Raw genomic sequence first — 15,733 nt, 5'->3', positions numbered from 1 at the left:
AGGGACCCTGAATTATTTAAAGGTCCCATTAACTCATCTAATAATTTCTGAAGGCCTAATCTATCAGGCTTTGTTATAGGGGTAAAGTCATAAAAATAAAAAAAATTAAAAAAAAAAGGCAGCCCAAAACCTATGCTTTTATGGAGTTTTTCACACAGACAATAAACAAAATGTATCTTATGCCAGAAGACAATGATTTCTATGAAGAAAAATAAAGCAAGGAAGCAGGACAAAGCCTGGTCAATTTTTAAAAAAATCCTCACCAGAGGATATGTTTATTGATTTTAGAGATGAAAGGAGAGAAAGGGAGAGAAACATTGGTATGAGAAACACTAATCAGCTGCCTCCCATACACACCTCTAGGGATTGAACCAACAACTTAGGATGTGTCCTGGCTGGGCATCAAATCCCCAACCTTGCAGTGCAGTTAGTTAACCAACTGAGACACCAAGCAGGGCAGGGTTTCAATTTTTAAAAGGGTAGCCAAAGCCTTCTCTGAAAAGAAGATATGTGAACAAAACCCCAAAAAGTGTGAGGGAGCATGAGTCATACAGGATCTGGAGGAAGTGTGTTCCAAACAGAAGAAAAAGCAAATGGAAAAGTGCTGGAAGCTACCCATTGTCTACAGTCCAATGTTTCCCAAAGTTTGGTACGCGTACCCCCAGGGGTACAGGAAGAGTTTGTTGGGGGTACGCGCTGCACCGGAGTTTGGTGGGGATATGCACTGCACAGTGCTTAGCTGTGCCTAATTCTACATTCTCATGAGTTCGAGGGATACTCAGCATTACAAAACTTATAGAAGGGGTACACATATTTCAAAAGTTTGGGAAACACTGGGTAGATTCTACACTATCATGAAAGTGCAGCTGGGAACACATAAGGCTGATGGACCTTGGGCTTTAACAAGAGCTAAAAGCCATACATTGATTGTTCTGTCAAGACAATGGTGGCTCAAGGCAAATCCCTAACCTGATAATCTTTTACTGTTTACCACACCTTACCTTTGACATGTATGTTTGCTTTGCTAAAGGGAAAATGTATATTGTAGTAAATAAAAAGCTATGGGTCCAGATATTTGAGGAACCACTCCACTAGAGAATAAGGCCTCCACCTGGCTCTCCCATGCATTCTAAATTTATATTTCTTATCTAATGTACTCATTTATGTGCAGTCCCTTCTCCAGACCCTGAATCCTTGCTGCAAAAGACTATGGCAGAAAAATTTTGATGCAGGACAGAAATGAACCAGTACATAATTTTAAGTGGCCTGCGCACCTTTCTCAGGATGTTAGCTTTACCTCTGCTATGAAATAAAAGTCATTGAGTTTTGCCTGGCCGTGTAGCTCAGTGGCTGAGCAACGAACTATGAATCAGGAGATCAAGGTTTGATTCCCTATCAGGGCACATGCCCAGGATGCTGGCTACAGCCTAGTGGGAGGCATATAGTAGGATCAATAATTCTTTTATTATTCATGTTCTCACTCTCCCTTTCAGAGAGAAAAGGGTGAGAACATGAATGTATACACACACACACACACACACACACATATACATACATACAATATATATACTAATAAAGGGGTAATATGCTAATTAGACTGGCATCCTTCTGGACAAAGCCACAGTGGCGAGGGCTGAGGCAGAGGCAATTGGGAGAGATCAGGCCAGCAGAGGAGAGCAGTGAGGAAGCAATCAGGCTGGTAGGGGAGAACAGTTAGGGAGGAAATAAGCTGGCAGGGAAGAGCAGTTAGGGAGTGATCAGGCCAGCAGGGGGAAGTAGGTAGGGAGTGATCAGGCTGGCAGGGAAGCAGGTAAGAAGTGATCAGGCTGGCAGGCAGAGGTGGTTAGAGACAATCAGGGAGGTAGGGGAGCAGTTAGAGGCATCAGGCTGGCAGGCAGAGGTGGTTAGCGGCAATCAGGCCATCAGGCAGGCAAGCAGTTAGGAGCCAGCAGTCCCAGATTGCAAGAGGGATGACTGACTGCTGGCTTTGGCCCGAAACCAGCAGTCAGACATCCCCCTGAGGGGTCCCAGATTGGAGAGGGTGCAAGCCAGGGTAAGGGACAAGGACAAACCCCCCACCCCAACTATTTGTGCACTGGGTCTCTAGTATATATATAATTTTAAAAGTCATTGAGTTTTGAGAAAAAGAGTGAACATTCTAGCTACTGTGCTTAAAAATTATTAGTGTGGAATAGTAGAGGAAACAGGCTTTGGGGGACATCAAGTGTAGAAGCAAGGAGACCAGCTAGAAAGTTTTTATAATCATCCCAGGGAGAGTGTGGTGGTTCAGACCAGGAAGAGAGAAATGAAGGGTGTTAAATGGTCAGATCATGAATATGTTTTAAGAAAGATTCAACAGGATTTGCCAGAGTATTCAAAGGGTAAAAATGTGTGTATATCCACTGGAGGTACCTAGTGTAAATCATTAAGCCAGAAGCACACATGCTTTATTAACTCTTCTTTCAAATATTATTCTTAATTCCCTATAATCTATACCCACTCTTACAACCATGTTTCCAGGCATTGTAATAACAACTTTCAATGGATTTGAAGGTTTCAAAGTATTTTAATTTTTAAATTATGCTACATTTAAATCAGTGGCAAATTGCTTAAATGAAAGGTTGATTTTGAGCAATTCTGTGTTATATTAATTGTGATCGTTACTAATCTTTCCACTCTTGTGGAGTGACTCTGCGAACAGGGGACAGGTTCCATTCTATTCCAATCTGTGTAGTTGTAATTAACCATGCAACGACACAGAAAACGGAGCCACCGGCTAGTATAATGCCACCATGTTTGTCATGAAAATTTTCAGAGTGTTTCTTCTGGCTCTGTTTTGCCCTTATTTGCTGAAAACTTTGAATCTTGACACTTCTCAATATATTTCTAGCCAAGGGAAACATCATGAAGGTGTGAAGAGATAGCAGTTGATTGCAGCTGCTGGGCTATTTCCTTGTAGACACCTGAAAAACAAAAGATGAACAATGACTTCTGATCTGCATTCATTTACTCTCTCTTTGAATGTTTCTCCCACAGCACCTCTCAAGTGTGCTGGTCATGTGAGTTTTGACATCATGATGTTTCTATTTGAGTCTCAGCTCTGCATCTGATTAGCTGTGAACTGGTGCAATTATTTAACCTCTCTTTGCCTTAGTTTCTTCAGTGGCAAACTGAGAGAATAATGTTCAACTTCAGGGGGTATTGTGAGGATTACATGTGATAATCTATAACAAAAACAACCACAAAGTAAGCACACAACAGCTATTAGTTTTTCTATTCTTTGCAAATAGCCAATGGCTTGCTCAAGAGAGAGATTCCAAACTCATCAGCATGGCTAAAATGACTAAAATTCCCAACTTGCCCCACATGTCCAATGACATGCATATTTACAACAAACTGATTTTATTGAGAATTATAGGCCATTCTCAGAGTATGTCCTCCTTCTGTTCCTTTTCTCCCTTCCTATTAACCTTCTCCTTCTCTTCCTTTCATCTCCTCTGTACCTGTAATTCCTCCATGCACCTTCCTACAGGTAAAATTCTACTTATACTTTAAAGCCTAGTCTAAAAGTCATGCCTTCTGGGAATTTTTCTCCAAAACCTCCCTAGGATAAGCTGCCACTTTTCTACGCTACTACTCTTCTTAAAATCCCTCTCTCATAGCATGATTCACTGGCTTTTTTATTTTTAAAGGCTTTATTTTTTAGAGCAGTTTTGGGTTCATAGCAAAATTGAATGGAAAGTACTGAGAGCCCCCATGTATACCCTGACTCCACACATACATAGCTTTGCCCTCCTGTGCCAGAGTAGCACATTTTCTACAATCAATGGATCTACATAGCAGTCCTTGAACAGAGATGTCTTTTACAAGTATTTTCTCCCAGCCTGTGGCTTTTCTTGTCATTCTTTTGAGGAATTATTTTATATTCTCCTCCAGTAAGCTGCAAGGTCTTCAAGAGCAAGATGTCTAGCTTTACATACACAGCAGCTGACAAAAGCAGAGAAATAACTCTGAACCAATGTGAAATATAAGTATTAGTATCCTCATAAACATCTAAATCTGATAACAAATTTACAATCAGGAAATTAAATGTACATGTCATAAGAGCCCTAATTATTTTATTTTTTAAATAGTTATACTGAGAGGTCTAGAAGCAGAAACATATGAAGGAGTTCTATAAATTTCTCCTCTTTGTACAAACTATCAAACAGCGTTCTGTCTCTAGTAATGGCAGGAGCTAAGTGTAGCCCACATGCATGCAACATGGATACAAAAGGGCCTGAGGTCAGTGTTGAAACTGTTCACCAAGATTTGCCAAGTCAAATTACTTTATTTCCAACTTGGGAAACAAGACCCTAAGGTTCTATTTTATTTCCACCCAGAAGGTAAAGTGTCTTCAAGATTGTGACAAAAAGGGCAAAACCCAAATGCATTTCTTCTGAGGTTCCAAATATTCAGAGTGTTTTTCCTGTTAGTTATGAATCTCTCCTCCAAAAGTCTCCAAGGTTTTAATTTTGTATTGAATTCAGAGAATAGGTTGAAGGTTAGATAGGTCCAGGTGTGACAGGTGCACCCTTAATCCAATACGAAAGCACTGTGGCACACATCGTTTCCAGTCTTTAGGGAGGCACATAACCAAAGAATAATGTGTGATAACAGGAATCTCTTGTGGGTCACTGACTCCTGCCTGCTACTTTATGACAAATTGATTTCATTAGTCCCATCCTCACAATGTTAAGTTGAAACTCAGATACTTTGTCTCTAGTGACATTGATCACATCCGTTTGTGGCTCAGTTCATCCTTTGGCTATTCCCACATCTGAGCAGCCTTTCTTTTTCATCTAGCCTGAGTTTTCTCATACTGACAAATGGCCATTACTTAGAATTTCCCTTGAAGAACTCTTTGTGTAGTTTCCATTTCATTGTATAATAAACAAAATGCAGGCATTTCATTCCTTTTTGGTTTTTCCTGGTCAGCATCAGCTATATCTCAGTTGCTTTTCTACATACTTATATGTAATTTTGTTTATAATATACACTTAAGAGCTAGGAACCCACTGATTACAGAGTATTACTGAACTCCACATGACTTGCTTCTACAATAGATTTTGTGTTACAGCAAAGCCCTAGGTTATTACCCAAAAAAACTGAAGCAACAGGTTCTAATATCTATACAAAAGCATAAAAAGGGGGACATACAATGAAATAATAAAATGTAGGCAAAGGAAGTATTTCTTAAAATAGATGCTTTCTGATGAAAACAAACTACAAAAAGATTGCAGAAGACGGATTTTTTTTAGATAATATGAACAAAGTAAAGTTCCTCTCATGTTTACGGCAATAAAAGAAATATGTTCTGAATATAAACAGTTCAAGGGAGTAGAGTAACCTATTGAAGATGAAAAGGAGAAATTGAGTTATCTATTTTATATAGTAATTTTGAAGTTCAGTTCACAAAAAAATAACTAATATTATACCTCAATTTAACTGGGATAAGGAGGTTCATATAGATTTGAAGTTTCACTGGTAACAATAATCATTTAAAATCATTAAAAGCCATAAAAAGAAGTAAAGCAGTTAATACAGAAAGGAAACTTTTATTGAATATACACTAGGATTTTGCAAATCTGCAAAAATGGTGTGAAATGGGAATTATTTACCTGTACTTCAAATAGAAGAACAGATGATAAGACAGAATGTGAACTCAATCAATTCCTTTGATTCTAAATCTGGTACATTTTTCAGTTATGTCATGTTTTAAAGCATATTTAATTCTGAGTGCTGGAAACAAACAACTCTAGTGTGGTCACCACAGATGACCCTTTATTTGAAAACTAGAGGCCCAATGCATGAAATTCGTGCACGAAGGCATCCTTCTCACAATCCAGTACTGCTGATTCCCAATTGCTCACCTGCCTGCCTTCCTGATTACCCCTAACCGCTTCTGCCTGCCAGCTTGATCACCCCCTAACTACTCGCCTGCCATCCTGTTTGCCCCTAACATCCCTCCCCTGCAGGCCTGGTCACCCATAACTGCCCTCCCCTACAGGCTTGATTGCCCACAACTGCCCTCCCTTGCAGACCTGATCCCTCCCAACTGCCTCCCTTGATGTTCATCTTATGGCAGCCATCTTGTGTCCACATGGGGTCAGCCATCTTGTGTGTTGGAGTGATGGTCAATTTGCATATTACTCTTTTATTAGATAGCATAGTGGCCTGGTGCACAGGTGGGAGCCACCTAGTTTGCCCTGAAGGGTGCCCTGGATCAGGGTGAGGGTTCCCTTAGGTTAGGGTGTGATGGTTTGCAGGCTGGCCATGTGGAAGCCCTGGTATCTGGGACTTATTTATCTTCTATAATTGCAACTTTGTAGCCTTGAGTGGAGGCCTGGGCACACCAGGGCAGCAGGAAAGCTTGGCTTCCTCCATTATTAGGGGCAACCCAAGCCTTCCTGCTCTCTCCATGGCCACAGCCATCTTGGTTGGGTTAATTGCACGCTCCTTTCTGATTGGCTGGTGGGCGTGGCTGGTGGGTGTAGCAGATGAATGGACAATTTGCATATTACTCTTTTATTAGATAGGATGGTTCACTTCAGTTTACTGTATATTTATTGAGTTGCTACTGTGTATCGGGGCCTGGCCTGGGGGGGTCAGGATACCATGCATACTGCTGAGAAGCTTATGATAAAATGAGGAAATAAATGGTTCCACTGTCCTAGGGGAGGATATAGGCTAGATATGAGAAGTACATTTCAACCTGGGACCCCAGAAATAGGTTTAGAGGAAATGATACCTAGGCTAGACAAATTTTATCACAATGAAAAGCACTTAATGCCATATGTATATGTATATATAGTCCAGAACACCATATTGACTAGAACGACTGGCTCTATGATGCCCACTGAGGCCAGCGAAGCTCAGAGACAAGCCAAGAGGGATGAGGAAAGGGTGCACATTAAGTCTTTACATGCCTCACCATGGATATTATTGACATTTTGGTTCAAGTAATTCTTTGCTGCAGTGGTATGTCCTGTCAGTGCAGCATATTTAGTGGCATTCCTGCTTCTATATATTATATACCAGTAGTACCTAACTCCCTCAGTTGAGACATTAAAAATATATCTATGGGAGAGGGAGACAAGATGGCAACTGATCAGAGGAATTTGTTCTGAGCCTAGTCACAGAACAGATAGAATCAGCTTCTAAAACTCGCTCAAGAAGTATAGATTGGCAAGCTAAGGGGTAGCAGAACTAAAAAAAAAAAAAAGAAAGAAAGAAAAAAAAAAAGGTAAGGGTCCCCTGAACCAGATTTCCTGACCAAGCAGCCAGCACTGCAGCAGTGGAAACCTCTCCCGGACCTATGGGCTCAGAGGGAAGGCTGTGCCATCTTACCAAGAAAGCAGGACCTTCTCTGAGACCTGGAAAACACACAGCAGAGGAGAACATCAAGCAGCTGTGACACCCCAATCGGAGAAAACACCTGGATTAAAGGGAGTTCCTCAATCACCCATGGAAAGGTCAGAGTTTGCGGAGAAAATGCGAGGGTTCTGGGTCACCTTGGTGCAGGCAGTGACTGTACCCGTCGCGTGCCCCAGCAGTGACCCAGCAGCCCTGCGCCACCAGCGGTGATAGCCCCATGTGGCCCCGTACCACCAGCAGCCCTGCGCCGGGAGCTGCACCAAAAGAGACAGCAGCTGCAGAGAGAATCGCATCGCGCACTGCAAGACCCAGTGCTGGGTTTGGTGTGATCTTCCCCAAAATTGGGTCTTTATTAAAAACACCAAGGGATGCGGGACAAATTGTTAAGAATCGGGACCATCCCACCAAAAGCAGAACATCTGGACACCTTGGCGCAGATCCATCCTGCATCTGATCCCCTTCACCCCCTTGCTTCTGAGTACTAGGTAAGGACTGCCCAGTTTGGCATATCCTGGGAGACTGCAGGGAGAAATTGCCTTCCTGGAAACAGGGAATCAGAGCGAGAAGAGACAGTCTGGGAGCCAGCACCCTGGCAACTACCAGGACAAAACATAGAGCCATAGAGGAAGAAGGCTAGAGCAGCCAAAAAGACTGGGAAGTCAAACCAGAAACACTGCCACCTAGGGGCTGAATTACAAACTGACTTTTTTTTCCTTCAGTACCATTTTATTTTCTCTTTATTTTACATTGGAATTAGTCTTCATTCTATTTTAATCTCTACTATAGCATCGTTCAACCATATCTCAACTCGACCTTTACGACATCACGTTCTTACTAACCTTTACCCTTTTCGTCTCGTTTATCTTATCCCTTTGCGGCTTTAGTTTTTCCCTATTCTTTCTGTATATCTCTTGCTAAAACTCTCACCATACTTATAGACCTAATTTCCAGCCCCCTGCTCCAAGTGTATAAATACCACTCTTCACTATATTAACCAGTTTAAAAAAAACAAAAAACTGTTCTCCTCTCTATCCTTTTGTTGTTGTTTGTGTGAATATTGATTATAGTGAATTTTTATGATTTTTAGTGAAATTGTTATGCTTATTCTTATGTTGTTATTGTTGCTTAGTATTTTTTAAATTCCTTTGTTTTTGTTTGTTTTTTTACTTCTGTTTATCATAGCCTTGCTTAATAATAGTGGATATTGTAGTTTGTATTAATCTCCAAGTATTATTGCTGGCATTTGCTGGGATTAGTGGTTGTTCTATGGGAATTTTCTCCATATATATATATATATATATATATATATATATATATATATATGTAGTTTGTTGTTGTTTCTTCTTCTTCTTCTTCTTCTTCTTCTTCTTCTTCCTCCTCCTCCTCCTCCTCCTCCTCCTCCTCCTCCTTCTTCTTCTCGTCCTCCTCCTCCTCTTCCTCTTCTTCTTCTTCTTCTTCCTCTCCCCCTCTCTCTCTCTCTCTCTCTCTGTGTCTCAATGACATTTTGACATTACTTTTTTTCTTCTTTTTCTATCTCTAATCTATTTATCCTTTTTTTTTTTTTTTTTTTTTTTTTTTTACCTTTCTTCTTTCTCTCCTATCCCCTAATTTGCCTTTCTCTAGTGGTCACCTTTATTAGAGATTATTAATATCACAAATGCATTCTTGTTCAGCGCTTTTTGTGTTGTACCTGGTAGTGTTGTATTTTGTGCCTTTAAAACAACACAGGAGAAAGAAAACAACATAACCAGACATTCTGAAAAGAGAGACAATGGGCAGTCAAAGAAATAGCCCACACATGAAATAAAAGCAGGCATCACCAGAAAAGGAAGTGAACGAGTTAGAAGCAAGCAACCTACCAGAGCAGGAATTCAGAGCAATGATCATAAGATGGCTTAAAAGAATGGAAGAGAAATTTGACAATAACCAAGAAGAAATGAAGAAGAACCATGAAGAACTGAAGAAGAACCAAGAGGAAATGAAGATGAACTAAGAAGAAATGAAAAATGACATCGCTACCATGAAGAATTCAATAGAAAGTATCAAGAGCAAACTAGAAGAAGCAGAGGATCGCATCAGTAAGCTAGAAGACAAGATGGAAAAAAATACCCAATTAGAGCAGCTTCTAGAAAAAAAAATTAAAAAGCAGGAGGAGAGCCTATGGGAGCTTTGGGACAATGTAAAACAAAACAATATTCAAATAATAGGGGTTCCAGAAGGAAAGGAAACTGAGGTAGACATGGAAAAAGTATTTCAAGAAATGACAGAAAACTTTCCTGAGATAAAGAAAAAACCCACACAAATCCAAGATGCTCTCAGAGTCCTAAGCAGAATGAATCCCAGAAGACCGACACCAAGGCACATTATAATTAAATTGGCAAACACCAACGACAAAGTAAGAATCTTAAAAGCAGCCAGAGAGAGACAGAAAGTTACATATAAAGGAACCCCCATCAGACTAGCAACTGATTTCTCAACAGAAACTCATCAGGCCAGAAGGGAATGGGATGAAATATACAAAGTCATGCAAAGGAAGGGTCTGAATCTAAGAATACTGTACCCAGCAAGGCTATCAATCAAAATTGAAAGGGAAATCAGGAGCTTCACAGACAAAAAAAGAAAAAGGAATTTATCTCCACCAAACTAGCAATACAAGAAATGCTAAGGGGTCTACTGTAAAAATAAAGAAATAGGAAGCAAAGAAGGAACACAGGGGCATAGAACAAAAATGGTGTCAAATGGGTACCTACCAATAATAACTTTAAATGTAAATGGATTAAATGCTCCAATCAAAAGACATAGGGTAACAGATTGAATAAGAAAACAAGACCCATATATATGTTGTCTACAAGAAACCCACTTCAGAAAAAAAGACGGACACAGACTGAGGGTGAAGGGATGTTAAAAGGTTTTCCAAGCGAATGGAAATGAAAAAAAAAAACCTGGGGTAGCAATACTTATATCTGACAAATTAGATCTCAGAGTGAAGGACATAACAAGAGATAATGAAGGCCACTTTATAATACTAAAGGGAGAAATCCAACAAGAAGAAATAACCCTGGTAAATATATATGCACCCAATATGGGAGCACCCAAATACATAACAAAAAAAACAACAAACAAAAAAACAAGCAAAAAAAACTGCTGGAGGACAGTAAGGGAGAGATTAATAGCAATACAATCATAGTAGGAGACTTTAATACCCCACTGTCACCCTTCGACAAATCATCTAAACAAAAAATCAGCAAAGAAATATCAATCCTAAATGACTCACTAGACCAGATGGAATTAATCGACATCTTCAGAACATTCCACCCCAAAGCCACAGAATATACATTCTTCTCAAATGCACATGGGACATTCTCAAAGATAGACCACATTTTGGAACATAGGCAAAGCCTCTTCAAATTCAAGAAGATAGAAATTATATCAAGCATCTTCTCAGATGATAGTGGCATAAGACTGGAAATTAATTACAATAAAAATAATCCAAAGAAATCAAACACATGGAGACTAAACAGCATGCTATTAAATAAGGACTGGGTTACCAGAGAAATCAAGGAAAAAATTAAGGACATTCTGGAAACAAATGACAATGAAAACACAACAATCCAAAGTCTATGGGACACAGCAAAAGCAGTTTTGAGAGGGAAGTTCATATCCCTACGAGCCTATTGCAAAAAAAAACAAGAAAAAATGGTAACAAATTATCTAACTCTACAACTCAAAGAGTTAGAAAAAGAGCGACAAGAAAAGCCCAGTGTAAGCAGAAGGAAGGAAATAACAAAAATCAGAGCGGAGATAAATGACATAGAGACCAAAGAAACAATATATAAGATCAACAAAACCAAGAGCTGGTTCTTTGAAAGGATAAACAAGATAGATGAACCTCTAGCCAGGTTAACCAAGAAACAAAGAGAGAGGAATCAGATGAACAAAATCAGAAACGAAAGAGGTGAAATAACAATAGACCCTGCCAAAATATAAAGGATTGTTATAAAATACTATGAACAACTCTATTTCAACAAACTGAACAACCCGAAGGAAATGGAAATATTCCTAAAAAAATACAACCTTCCAAAACTCAATCAGGAAGAATCTAAAAATCTCAATAGAACAGAGACTTGGGAAGAAATTGAAACAGTCCTCAAAAAGCTTCCAGCAAAGAAAAGCCCAGGGCCAGGTGGCTTCACAGGAGAGTTTTACCAAACATTCAAGGAAGAACTAAAACCTATCCTCATCAGACTATTCCAAAAAATCCAAGAGGAAGGAACACTTCCAAACTCCTTCTATGAAGCCAGCATCACCCTAATACCAAAACCAGATAAAGACAACTCAATGAAAGAGAATTACAGGCCAATATAACCTCATGAACATAGATGCCAAAATCCTCAACAAAATTCTAGCAAATCGGCTCCAGCAGAATATCACAAAGATCATACACCATGACCAAGTAGGATTCATTCCAGGAATGCAAGGATGGTACAATATCCACAAATCAATAAACGTGATACATCACATAAACAAAATGAAAGAAAATACTCATATAGTCATATCAATTAATGCAGAAAAAGCATTTGATAAAATCCAACACCCTTTCCTGATAAAAACTCTCAACAAGGTGGGAGTACAAGGATCATACCTCAACATAATAAAAGCTATATATGATAAACCCACACCCAACATCATACTCAATGGGCAAAAACCAAACCATTCCTTCCAAGAACAGGAACAAGACAGGGATGCCCACTCTCGCCACTCCTGTTTGACATAGTACTGGAAGTACTAGCCATTGCAATTAGACAAGAAGGGGAAATAAAAGGCATCCAAATTGGAAAAGAAGAAGTAAAGTTATCCTTATTTGCAAATGACATGATATTGTACATAAAAAACCCAAAAGACTCCATTAAAAAAACTAATTGACTTAATGAATTTGGCAATGTAGCAGGATACAAAATTAATGCCAAGAAATCCATGGCATTTCTATACACCAACAGTGAACTTACAGAAACCGAGACCAAAAATGCATCTCCATTTACCATTGCACCAAAAAAATTAAGATACTTAGGAATAAACTTAACTAAGGAAGTAAAGGACCTATATGCGGAAAACTACAGGACACTGAAAAAAGAGATAGAGGAAGATGTAAACAGATGGAAGAACATACCATGTTCATGGATTGGTAGAATCAACATCATCAAAATGTCCATACTTCCCAAAGCAATCTATAGGTTCAATGCACTCCCCATGAAAATACCAACGGCATATTTCACTGACCTAAAAGAACTCTCCAAAAGTTCATTTGGAACAATAAAAGACCCCGATTAGTCACAGCAATCCTGAGGAAGAAGAGTAAAGTAGGAGGGATCTCAATACCAGACTTCAAGCTGTATTACAAAGCTACTGTTCTCAAAACAGCCTGGTACTGGCACAAGAACAGACATATGGATCAATGGAATAGAATCAAGAACCCAGATATCAACCCAAATCACTATGCTCAATTAATATTTCACAAAGGAGGCACAAATATACAATAGATTCAAGACAGTCTCTTCAATAAATGGTATTGGGAAAATTGGACAGATACATGCAAAAGAATGAAACTAGATCACCAACTTACACCATACACAAAAATAAACTCAAAATGGATACAGGACTTAGACATAAGATGGGACTTAGACATAAGACATAAAAATACTGAGGCATCCACAGGCAGCAAAATCTCAGACATATGCCAAAAGAACACTGATACTGCCCCTAGGGCAATGGAAGCTAAAGAGAAAATAAACAAATGGGACTACATCAAAATAAAAAGCTTTTTTACAGCAAAAGAAACCATCAACAAACAACAAGAAAGCCCACTGTATGGGAGAACATATTTGCAAATGTTATCACTGATAAAGGTTTAATCTCCAACATCTATAGACAGCATATACAACTAAATAAAAGGAAAATGAATGATCCAATTAAAAAATGGGCAATGGACCTAAATAGAATATTTTCAAAAGAAGACAGAAGGAAGGCCAAGAGGCCCATGAAAACATGCTCAAAGTCACTAATTATCCGAGAGATGCACTTCAAAACAACAATGCAGTACCATCTCACACCTGTCAGAATAGCCAACATCAACAAATCAATGAACGACAAGTGTTGGCGAGGCTGTGGAGAAAAAGGAACCCTCGTACACTGCTGGTGGAAATGCAGACTGGTGCAACCACTGTGGAGAGCAGTGTGGAGTTTCCTCAAAAAACTGAAAATGGAACTCCCATTTGACCCAGTAATCCCACTCCTAGGAATATATCCCAAGAAACTAGAAACACCAATCAGAAAGGATATATGCACCCCTATGTTCATAGCAGCACAATCTACAATAGCTAGAATTTGTAAACAGCCTAGGTGCCTGTCAGCAGATGATTGGATCAAAAAACTATGGTACATCTATCTACACAATGGAATGCTATGCTGCCATAAAAAAGAAGGAATTCTCATCATTTACAGCAACCTGGATGGAATTGGAGAACATCATGCTGAGTGAAATAAGCCAGTCAATGAAAGAGAAATACCACATGACCTCACTCATATAAATAAAGAACATTATAAATTGGTGAACCAAAGGATATATATATAAAGACAGTAAAGCAACAAGTAGACTGTCAAATTACAGCGGGAAGGGTAGGGAGATCTGGGGGAGATAAGAGATCAACCAAAGGACTTGTATACATGCATATCAGTACAACCAATGGACAAAAAACTCTGGGGATGGAGGGTATATATAAGGGGGGAAGGCAATGTTAAAATATGTACACAGATAATAATTTAATAAAAATAAAATAAAATTAAAAATAAAAAAATAAAAATATATCTATAGACATTGCCAGATATCACCGAGGAGCAAGTTCATCCCTGGTTAAGAACAATTGTTGTACACAAAGCTCTGTTCTCTGTCACTTTTCTCCTCAATCTTTCAAATGACGTTGTTCTATAAAATACAGAAGGTTTAAACTCTAAGAAAATGCACACTCTCTTTTCCTGCGATTGATGCATAAATGTTTCCATCAACATTTTTTCCTAAACTAATCTCAATTATAAAAATGTTTTGCAGTATAGTTTACATAAATTGCTCAATCTATCAGGGCATCTGCTTCCTCACCCATAAAACAGACAGACAAAAAAGTGGAACTAATTTAGCTTTACCCAAACATGCCCGGCTCTGGGTCATCTGCCATCTGTTCACAGAATATAGACTCCTGGGCTTCATGTCAAACTTACTGTAACAGAGTATTCAGGAAGTAGCCAGAGAATCTGTATTTTTAAAACAAATTCTCAGGAGAGTTTTGTCATCAGAAAAGTTTATGAGACACTGAATCAGATAATCTCTGAGGTCCTATCTGACTCTAACACTCTAGACCTTTCCAAAGAGAAAGACATTTTAGGAAGACATTTATTCTTTTAGGCCGCTGAAAAAGTACAGCAGTAATTGAATTCACCACCATGGTAATTTAGAAAGCAGTACCTGAGTGACCTGAAAGAGTTATAGGGACCCCGTGGGAATAAGCTAGTCAACAGGAACATTTGGCAACATTTACAGACAGTGAAAGCACTAGTGTTACCGGTGTTTGGCTATATAGTGAATGATGCATTTTGGAAGCAAAGGCTCCTGTACCATGTAATTCTACTGTTAACACCTTCGTTTCCACCTCCTTTTCTTTCTACCCTTTTTTTGACAGCTTTGGACTAACAGCACAAAATCAGAAACAATAAAAAGACAATCTCGAAATGAAAATGCACATAACCTGTACTATCTTCCATTTATTTATGTATTTCTCATAAGACTTTGTTGCTCTAGAAGAGACGAAGTATACACAGTGCAAACTGTCTCATCAGGACTACTTAAGCCTTCAGCCTTTTTGTAATAGGAAATATGGAAACTCTGCAGGAAGCAATGCTGCTGCTGGTGGCAATGCTGAACAATGGGTCTATTTCATATGTACTGGCATCATCTCCTGAGTCACTGAAATGATGTATGGTGCAGCCTTGTGCTTAAGGCTGGGTATTATTGTATGTCACTATATTAAGCCCAAAAAGTCACATAAATAAATGCTACCTGAACAAATAAAAAGGCGGATTACAGCAGTGAAGTGTTATGCCAGAAGGGAGAAATAACCAAGTGGACACCTTCTGAGTTGATGTCCTCCAATGGCAAATGTTGCCTGAAGAATTATGGGATAGAGGGATGTCCTCTCCCTCATATTCTTCGCACTGTCAGTCTAAATGAACAGACTGTTTCCACCTTGTGTAGAACGCTGAAGGTATTCAG

General features: G+C 39.1%; 2 protein-coding genes across 2 annotated transcripts in view; both read right to left on the bottom strand.

Moving 5' to 3' along the window:
• Nucleotides 1–2,429: 2,429 nt before the first annotated feature.
• LOC118707200 (cytochrome c oxidase subunit 7B2, mitochondrial) lies at nucleotides 2,430–2,906 on the bottom strand. The gene has a single exon (XM_036417219.2). It carries the CDS (start codon nucleotides 2,904–2,906, stop codon nucleotides 2,664–2,666), a length of 243 nt encoding a protein of 80 aa, XP_036273112.1. The 3' UTR covers nucleotides 2,430–2,663.
• Nucleotides 2,907–2,910: 4 nt separating this feature from the next.
• Nucleotides 2,911–15,733, bottom strand: part of GABRA4 (gamma-aminobutyric acid type A receptor subunit alpha4) — a 177,276-nt gene continuing 164,453 nt past the window's right edge. The window contains exon 11 of the mRNA XM_036417206.2: nucleotides 2,911–2,963. The gene's annotated coding sequence lies outside the window, so the exon portion shown is untranslated. The remainder of the gene's footprint in view (nucleotides 2,964–15,733) is intronic.

The sequence above is a fragment of the Pipistrellus kuhlii genome, unplaced genomic scaffold, assembly GCF_014108245.1.
Source record: "Pipistrellus kuhlii isolate mPipKuh1 unplaced genomic scaffold, mPipKuh1.p scaffold_m20_p_1, whole genome shotgun sequence".
Lineage (NCBI taxonomy): Eukaryota > Metazoa > Chordata > Mammalia > Chiroptera > Vespertilionidae > Pipistrellus > Pipistrellus kuhlii.
Note: the sequence above shows the minus strand (reverse complement) of the source record. Positions and strands in the feature narration are given on the sequence as shown.

Excerpts from the sequence above, each read along its gene's own strand:
- LOC118707200 (XM_036417219.2), bottom strand. The coding sequence starts at position 2,906 with ATGATGTTTCCCTTGGCTAGAAATATATTGAGAAGTGTCAAGATTCAA.